The sequence below is a fragment of the Etheostoma cragini genome, chromosome 10 (assembly GCF_013103735.1).
Source record: "Etheostoma cragini isolate CJK2018 chromosome 10, CSU_Ecrag_1.0, whole genome shotgun sequence".
Taxonomy (NCBI): domain Eukaryota; kingdom Metazoa; phylum Chordata; class Actinopteri; order Perciformes; family Percidae; genus Etheostoma; species Etheostoma cragini.
This window is the reverse complement of record NC_048416.1, coordinates 15,716,259-15,726,143: the sequence shown is the minus strand read 5'-3', so window position 1 is coordinate 15,726,143 and position 9,885 is coordinate 15,716,259. Positions and strand designations below refer to the sequence as shown.

At 38.7% G+C, this 9,885-nt stretch overlaps 3 protein-coding genes across 6 annotated transcripts in view; 2 read left to right on the top strand and 1 right to left on the bottom strand.

Annotated features, from left to right (window-relative positions):
- LOC117951263 (protocadherin beta-16-like) overlaps positions 1–9,885 on the bottom strand; it is a 122,438-nt gene that overhangs the window by 57,272 nt on the left and 55,281 nt on the right. The window lies entirely within an intron of this gene.
- LOC117951266 (protocadherin beta-16-like) overlaps positions 1–9,885 on the top strand; it is a 65,950-nt gene that overhangs the window by 8,706 nt on the left and 47,359 nt on the right. The window lies entirely within an intron of this gene.
- On the top strand, positions 2,568–5,888 carry LOC117951268 (protocadherin beta-7). Its single transcript, XM_034882900.1, has one exon. It carries the CDS (start codon positions 2,706–2,708, stop codon positions 5,163–5,165), a length of 2,460 nt encoding a protein of 819 aa, XP_034738791.1. The 5' UTR covers positions 2,568–2,705; the 3' UTR covers positions 5,166–5,888.

The window sequence follows — 9,885 nt, the reverse complement described above, 5'->3', positions numbered from 1 at the left end:
AAGTTCGTGACGTCTTACAATGACAACACACTGCCTGCTGACCAGACTCTGAGGAAAAGTCCATCTGACTTTGCTGAGATGTTTGGAGATTGTATTGATTCTCCTGAGGTAGGAACATGCTTTACCTAATCTGTCCCAGATGTGTAAAACGTATTCAGTAATATATTTTACACAGACAGACAGACAGACAGACAGACAGACAGACACACACACACACACACACACACACACATACTCACTCACTCACTGACGCACTCAGTGCATTGCTCATTCACACACGTACTCAATATAATGTAGTACATGTGATTGTCTCAGCTCGTTCATGTGTCCTTGGTGGAGCGATTTTCTGATGCTGACTTATTTCTCAAGATGGGCTATGATGTACACTCTTCAAAAAATAGTTTTCAATTAAATAAGTCTGTGTTTTCATTGTAAATCCTCTTTTCAGTCCATTTGAGATATTATTCAATACTAATGTCATATCTGCTATTGAAAAATATCTTCATAAATAACCAAACTGTATTCTGGTTTATTTTAAAGAAATGCAATAATTTAAATGTATGTTTTATATAATAGAACAGACAGCACCCTCATTATCCAGTTTTTAACCAAATAAACATGTTCTCAGGAATTCTGAGTATCCTTTTCATGTCTTTTATTTTTATTATTCATTGAAATTAGTTTTTACTGTGAATGATATTCAGAGGGAGGCAGACGTTCCCTTTTTTGCCTCTTAATATGACAAATAGAGATGCAGTTAAAACTGTTGGCTATGATACAGTGGAGTGCCCAGTTACTGTCAGATACCCTGCTGCAGACAGCCCGACCCATATCAACACCTTTTACATTTGCACTGAACATTAGGACTGAATGCATCAAGCAAACGTTTTGCTTTTAGCTGTCTAAATAAAAAGGCAAATTCCCATAAATCTCTTTTTTTTTCCTTTGATGTATTTTAAGCGTTTTTTTTCAAGTCAATGTTAAAACCCTTCAGTCAGTAGACTTTAAATAAAAAAAGTTTGTCAGTGCAGGAGTTACCCAACCCTCTAAATTGCAGTAATTCAATTACCAGTGATGAATGCGTGCGTACAATGCTGCACTTTCAATGGTGCATACTTTCTGTTTGTTAAATGGCATGGACAAGCTTTCGGTTTTTTGACATTCATTTTCATTCTTTTATTTGGCAGTCCACTTAACATTAGGCTATTTCATATTGCTAACTCCTCTGTTGAACACTTTGATGCATAATGAAGCTCATAGATTTGCACACTGGCACATTTTTCAAAAACCTGAAACAACCGTGTCATCTGCATCTTCTTCAGACATCTGCATGGTGCTGTGCACTGGTACACTCTCCGTCAAACGCATACAGGTGGAGCAACACTCATTGCTACATAATATTGTCTGAATAATCAGTCCCTTTTCATTTTATATATTTTTTTTATGTGCATATATTGATTGAAGAGTATATTTACACTGTCAGCAGGTAATGAAGGCATATTTTATTCATGTCATTGCACATGTTGCAGTGTAATATACAGCACAGTTCAATAATTTAGTTTTACATGGCCGATTTAACTGAGTATGATGCTGTGTGGAAAGAAACCATGTGTGGATTATTTGGGTGTGGAGTGCTCTTTGGCACCTAGAAGAGGGAATACGTTTAATCAAGTAATGCTCAAGATGTGGAAGTATGCAATTATTCTTTCCTGACTTGGGAATAAGTTGTGGACATTGGGCATTTGGCCTCAATGAAATTTATATTTGGTTGCTCTTGTCATGTTTGGACACAGACCAGACTGTGATTACTGTGCGGAGCAAAGGTATTGCACTATACTAACTTGATCAAAAGGCTAAACTTATCCAATGGCACATCTTATGGTAACTATACCTGCATGGCCTTTTTTTTACTGTGGTCTACATTCTGGGCCAACCTCAGCTCCTGGGAGATAGCAGATGCAAGAACTCAAACCTTTACCATATTGCTGTGTGTTTTATGCTTCCCCTGAATTCCACTGTCGTCTGCCACGCTGCTTAAATGAAATGTAATGCATTGGAGCAATATTAAATCAGTATGTCACAGGAATTAATTAGGTAACATCTACAAGATATGATTCATTTCAAAAGTACATGATTGCATTACATTGTTCAGGTGTTCCCCTGTTGCCTCAAACATGGACGGTCATAGTAAGTTACCATACAGCTTTTTGCTTGGTCTGATGTTGCAGTACAAGACAATGTTAAAATATCAGCGATTGTAAAACGGCTCATTGCATAGGCTGTCCACTGTTGCAATAATTCTCCCAGTCTCTTGGTGACGCTCTTTTATAACGTCTGATTCATGGCAGCTCACCTCATATTTGCCAGTGGAACTGGAGCAGAGCCGAGGGCTGTGCATGCTGTGTGTGTGTGTGTGTGTGTGTGTGTGTGTGTGTGTGTGTGTGTGTGTGTGTGTGTGTGTGTGTGTGTGTGTGAGAGAGAGAGCGTGTGAGAGACACTTTGTGTGTGAGGGAGAGAGAGCGTGGGAGAGAGCGACAGAGAGAGAGAGAGAGAGAGAGAGAGGGAGAAATTGGGACAGAGAGAGAGGAATCCAAGCAGACAGCTAATAGAGCATGATAAACTCAGCTAGAGAAGCAGAGGACCGCTGAACTGCAGCAGCATTTTTATTTCGATATTTGGATGTATATGTTTAGGAATTAGCTATCATGGCGACAGAACATCTGCTTTTGAAAGCATGTTCAATCAGCGACCAGCGAATAAACTTAAAATGGTGGCTGCATTTTGTTTTGTTTTGCCTCTTTTTTGGTGTTTCGTTTGAAGAAGTGCGTTACATTCTTCCAGAGGAGATGCAGCCGGGGTCGGTGATCGGGAATATAGCGCGGGATCTGGGACTGAACGTGACGGAGCTTCATTCTCGTAGAACCCGTGTTGTAGCCGAAGGAACCAGCCAGCTGTGTGAACTGGACACTGCGTCAGGCAATCTTTTGATCAGCCAACGGATAGATCGAGAGGAGCTCTGCGCGCAAGCCAGTGTCTGCATCCTACAGTACCAGCTTTTACTTGAAGATCCCCTTCAAGTATACAGCTTGGTTTTGGATATTGCAGATATAAATGACAACAGCCCAGTGTTCGCTGCGGGGGACATACAACTAGATTTAGTCGAATCCACAGTTCTGGGGAGGCGCTTTCCGTTGGAGAGTGCGCATGACCCCGATTTGGGAACCAACTCAGTCCGCGAATATAAACTGAGCCCGAACGATCATTTTGCACTGCAAATGAGTACCCAAATAAATAGCAATGCTTATCCAGAACTAGTTCTTAAAAAGCCCTTGGACCGAGAGGCAGAAGCTGAACATATACTGAAAATCAATGGAATCGACGGGGGAAATCCGGCCAGATCAGGAACTGCTTCTATCCATATCCGTGTTTTGGACGCCAATGATAATGTCCCAGTTTTTAGCCAACGAGTTTACAAAGCCTCTGTGCCAGAGAACTCTGCCTCAGGGACTGAAATAGCCAAGCTGAATGCCTCGGACTCAGATGAAGGTGTTTATGGAGAGATAACATACTCGTTCAGTCACTTGTCAGACAAGATGGGAAGGATTTTTGAAATTAACCCTTTGAGTGGAGAAGTTCGGGTGGCAGGTGCTATTGACTATGAAGATGCCAGTACGCACGAGCTTGATGTTCAGGCTAAAGATGGGGGTGGTCAAGCATCTCACTGTAAACTCATAATTGACGTCATTGACGTAAATGACAATAAACCCATGATAGAAATAAAGTCAGCCTCTGCTAATGTGGCTGAAGACTCTAAACCAGGAACTATGGTTGCTCTAATTAATATTCATGATCTGGACACTGGAAGTAGTGGGCGCGTCACGTGTACAATCCCAGACAATGTTCCTTTTAAATTTGTGTCAGAGGTAAAAAACTATTACATGTTAGTGACTGACGGAATACTAGACAGAGAACTTGAACCCCAGTATAACATCACAGTCACTGCCACTGATGCGGGCTCCCCGTCGCTCTTTAGTGTAAAAGTTATAACAATCGTGATCAATGATATTAATGATAACCCCCCGAGTTTTACGCAGAGCGAGTACAATGCCAACATCTTAGAAAACCAACCCGGTGGCACGTTTGTGATGAAAGTAAAAGCAGAGGACATTGACCACGGAACTAATGCTAAAATACTATACCAAATATCAAAGGAGACACAGTCAGAAGTGTCCTCCTTCCTCACTATCAACTCAGACACAGGGGAGCTGTTCACATCACGCCTACTTGATTATGAACAGTCCGTTTACTTTCGAATTAGGGTGACAGCTCAAGATGGAGGCAACCCTCCACTCTCCACGACCTGCACTGTAAACGCTTTTATTAAGGACCAAAATGATAATGCACCTGTTGTCTTATATCCTGTCCAAACCACGGGGTTTATTGCTGAGGATATGGTGCCAGTTGAAGCGCCCAGAGGTTACCTGGTTACTAAGATGGTAGCTGTGGACGCCGACTCTGGCCATAACGCTTGGCTGTCCTACAAGATAATCAAAGCAACGCTGCCCAACCTGTTCATGGTCGGTTTGCATACAGGAGAAATCAGAACGGTGCGTGCATTTATGGAGGACGATGAACCGAAACAAACCGTTGTTGTTTTAGTAACAGATAACGGGTCCGAACCTCTCTCCGCCACCGCTACAGTCAGCGTAGTGATTGGTGACGGGCTGCCTGTTTTAAACGAACTCTTTGAGTTTGCAGACGAGTCACAGGACAGCGATGACTTAACGCTCTATTTGATTATCGCTCTGATAGCTGTTTCCTCTCTGTTTATCCTTTTAATTAGTGGAGTGTTTTATTTTAAGCTGTGCAGGCGTAGTTATGTGTACCGTTCCACCACTGCTCTCCCCGTTTTCCCCACGACCTACTACCCCCCTAGTTTTACAGACGTAAGCCGTGGGACCCTGCTGAAAGATGACCGGTACGATTCCTTCTTGACCACGGGGTCGTGGAGAGGCGATTTTCGTTTCGGTTCAAGTACAGACACTGACACACTGAAACAAAGAAGTGCAGCCTATCAAAAAAATACGCTAAGGCGCGCGAGTACAGACAGAGCTGGTCTAAAGGTGAGGGCAGGTGCATCGCATCCTTGTTATGTGGTCAAATGATAGTCGCTCATAACATATTGTAATTTGTATTGTAAAAATTATCCCTGTGCGGTGAATTAGATGTTAACCCTTTGACCGCCAAATAGTATGATTACAATGTTAGAATTGTATTTGTGCTTGAATATGCTGTGAATGCCTTGTTTAATTTGTTTTGTAATGTACTTAACTTCCCACCACGACCTGACCATGAATATAGACGGTAATCCTTACCCAATATTTTCGAAAATAGAATCATATTAGCATCACAAATAATATTTATTTAAATCAGTTTTTTTTGCCTTTTCTAAATCACAGATTGAAAAAGTTTGCATCAGACAGTTTGTTGTAACGTAGTTAGGCTTGTTTTGTTTGCCTGCCTCTTTCAATTCTTATTCTGTCACTACTTAGTAGTATTTTAAATGCGTGGTTGACCTTTCTGACTACATTATTTCCTTCCTCCAAAGTAGAACAATGCATATATTACTTTTTTCCGTGACATAGTTATCTTTTTCTCTGTTAATATATTTGTGGAAAAACAGCCTTAGCACTTTTATTGTTTTCTTTTTTTTTTGACTTGGAATACACTGCAGCCAGGTTTTGATAATGCCATGTTATTTTTCACAAAATACCATACTTTGTTGTGTGACAGAGACATATTACAACTACATGCTATAAATTGAACAATATGTAAACACACTATGAGTGTATATGGATAAAAAAATAAACTGGGAGAGAATATTGTGTCATACCTCATTGTACTAATGACCTTTTGCACTGAATGTGTTTGTCCATGGACCTGAAGGGCACATTGAAAACCAAAATTGAAGGTCATCATTAGAAAATCAAAGGCAACTTTAGTTAACAAGAAAAATAAAATGAACCCTGCCAAGGACTTGCATATATTTTTAGTACAACTACAACAAGTTTCCCTTTAGGTTTGAGCAACAAGTATTTACGACATACTCGTAAACAAATATTTTCTCTACGTTGCCTTCAAATGGGGACAGTGCAATGTTGTAATGCACTTAGATATCGTACACATATGCAGCTAACTTGAAATATTCAGTTTGAAGGAATGACGTTTCTCATACATTTATTTTACTGTACAATGTGAAAGCCATGGCAATGGAATATGTAGATTGTAAGTTAGTATCAGTAGTTTCAGTAAGGTAGTAAGCAGTTGAATGCTTCAATGCCAACACTACTAAAGCATTGCTGTATATATAGGGATGAAAGTTTTTCTATCGTATAAAATATCAATCTGAGGTATTACACATTGCTTCCAACACTGCTTATAATACAACATACTAAATGATAGACATATATTAGACTAATAGTGGTAATTTTCTTTGTTTATTTACTTATGTTTTGACACAGCAGGCCAAACAACTCTTTTGTTTCATGTCCTGGTTTTGAGATTTTGATCTTCTTTCTTAGTCTTCTTCCAGACTAGTGAAAAACAACAACTCCAAACATTTTACTGTATTTCGCAATGCATATACTGTGAGCCAGAAATCTACACTTCTGTGCACTTGCATATACCAGACTTTCTAGGTTTATTCCTATCTATTATGAAGGGATTTTACGTGTATGATTTTTTCAAATATCATTCATAGTCAGATTTATGGAATATTTTAGTACTGAAAACATGGCTGTTACGGTGTGATAAAAATAAAAATCAGAATTCCGTTTGTAAAAACCTTTGACAACAAAATGAAACAAGAACTGTGAACCTGGCTTTGTCCAATATTCACCATGACTTGCAGCTCGCGGTGCTTTGTACCCAGCGCACAGTCATCTATTCTGGGGTAACTAGACCAACTACCGCTGACCTAACGGAGCACCACGACCAGCTGTTTGCGATGCTCTTAACCTGGTTCACAGTCACCTATTCCTGGGTAACTGAACCACCAACCACCGCTGACTTGACGGAGCACAGTCGTCGGCGGCACGAAGCTTTGAAGCAATGATTTATAATGAGTTAATGATTAACAAATTATAAGTTAGTTTTTCAGACTGTAGTTACTGTTTTTTGAACGAGTAACAGATGATTAGTTATGGTTTTTCAGACTTATAGTTTTTTAATGAGTAACAAATGGGTAGTTAATGATAAGTTACTAATTGACTGGGATTAAAGCACCAATGATTAGTTACTGTTAAACAGACTGGTAGTTACTGCTGTTTGAATGAGGAACGGATGGTTACTCAGTAATAGTAACTAATAATTAATGCTTGAATCAATCACTAAATAATCATTGCCACTAACTATTCGTTCCACATTCAAAAAACTGTATGCACCAGTCTGAAAAACAGAAACTTATCATAAGTGCTTGAATCACAGTCAACTTATCATTAACTAACCATTCGTTACTCATTTAAAAAAAGTAACTACCGGTCTGAAAAACAGTAACTATTCATTTGTTTATAATGAACTACCTATTATTTATGTACCTTATTGTAAAGTGTTACCAATAAGCGTTATTGTGCATGATGTGTTGTACGATATCATACCCGGTTCATGAGAATGTGTGGGACTGGTACTAGTAAAGTTGTTTTAATAATCATTTAAATGGCTTGCTCACATTGATACAAAACCCCAAAAATGCAGAATCCTTGGTACAATAAAGATACACTCTTTTTACATACAGTGTTCAGTGTTCCATCTTGACTTTATTAGAAATTTTAATAATTGTGGTGTGTGTGTGTGTGTGTGTGTGTGTGTGTGTGTGTGTGTGTGTGTGTGTGTGTGTTTGTTTAAAGCAGAGAGGTTTGCTCATGGAAATAATTCCCATGTGACTTCATCTGTGTTGTCGTTTCATCTTATAGCTGCAGGCTCATTTGTACTCCTGATTTCAGCCATTGAAGACGAGAAAAAACACACACAAGAACACTGTTTTAAGCAGTGTTGTTGACAATATTATGGAATGATGAAAGTATGTAAATTAAACAGCTTCAAGCACAGAGATTTCAGTTTGGTTTATTGACACATCTTGCACAGAGTTGAGGGATGAGCGTAGTAAGCTGACACGTTTTGTATGTCATTCTGGGAGTGGGTATTTTTTGCAACACATTCAAGCCTCACTTTATATGCATTTGTTCACAATACATAGAAAAGAAATGACTTTTTAAAATATAATTATATGATATTACCCAAGTAGGTTTGACATCTATCTGTAGTCAGAGTAATTGTCAAATATATGCCACAGTTTGAGTGAATCTTGCTTGTTGCAGGACGTTTTCCTAAAGCACTTTCTTTGCGGTGACATTCTCAGTTGCACAATATCACAATTTTGGTTATTTCACAGACCAAACCATTATATCAATATTTATTTCACTGTGGATATGTGTTATGGAAAATAATGTGACACAAACTAATTCATTTGTGTTTTTTTAATTCATCAAAATTCATACTAACTGTTTTTTTTCTAATTTCTTTTCATGGTGCACTCCTTGGATAAAACATCAATTTCAATCTAGCAGGTAAGATGATTTTCATTTCCCTTCATCTTTAAATCTCACAGAGGTCTCTGTTATGTTAGTATTGCAGTCTTTTCAACAACATGCTCAAACTGCCCCTACCAATTGGGAGGAATGTCAACCCAGAATGAGCTTCTCTCCCCTTTTGACTATTCTTTAGTCTCTCTCTTTTCCTCTGCATCTATTTTTAACATAAACACACACACACACACACACACACACACACACACACACACTGTATAGAAACTAGCTAGAAAACCTACTGATGTTACACACATATTTCCCAAATGCTGCTTTTTGATTCAGATTAATACAAGACTGAGATTTTAAGCAACACTCATGTATCATAGGCAGCTGCGTTGCTCTTTTTTTGTGTGCTCTTGGGTTCCACCCAAGGTTTTAAACCATAAATATTAATTATACTGCTGTGCAGTCATCGCCTGAATAATGCACAATCATCCTGTGCAGAATGTTATGTGGTGGTTTCCTACGATGGGAGTCCAATGCTCAAATGTAGGTTACCGCACTTCAGATTGAATCAGTAGATAAAAGACTCTCTCTATCTATCTGAGCCTTTTACTCTGTGTTGCTGTATGTTCACAATGCGTTCTCAACAGAGTTTACACATTAGTTCTTCTCTCACATTTAAGAGTTTTGCAGCTGTTACATTTTTAAAGGACCTGCCAGGAAGTTGTGTTATTAATGCGAACCACTTAGCACTACACTACAAAATATTACCACTGGTTAACTCACTTTACTACTCACTTTTGGTCAATTCATATCTAAAGTTGGTGACAAGGGAAATTTCTATGTAAACAGATACTATGAAAACATTAACAATGTAGTGGCTTTTTCAACAGCTTCTAAGTTATTTGGCTCTTTTCTTTTTCACTTAATTTTAATTAGGCAATGGTTGTGTACATATGTCTACTAGTATGTTATTTTAAACATGTACAATAAAGAGTTGTGTAGGATGTGTGCACAAGTATGTGCAGCAAATATGTCAAAGGTTGCTTAGTGTGGATGACGCTGGAACTGAAACTCTGCAGAACGGAGAACAGTCTTGACATGTCTACTCTGGAAAGTTGGTCTGGGACTTTATTCAAACCATATTTGTGATCATTAATCAATGTTGATGGAGGGTTCACGTTCACATGGTTTTACTAATCCAACTAATTGCAGTTGTTTAAAACCTCTTAAAATTCACTGGAAAATATATGATTTTCTCGCCTAAATTTTTACCCCCTAAAACATGCTGCAGTTT

Excerpts from the sequence above, each read along its gene's own strand:
- LOC117951268 (XM_034882900.1), top strand. The coding sequence starts at position 2,706 with ATGGCGACAGAACATCTGCTTTTGAAAGCATGTTCAATCAGCGACCAG.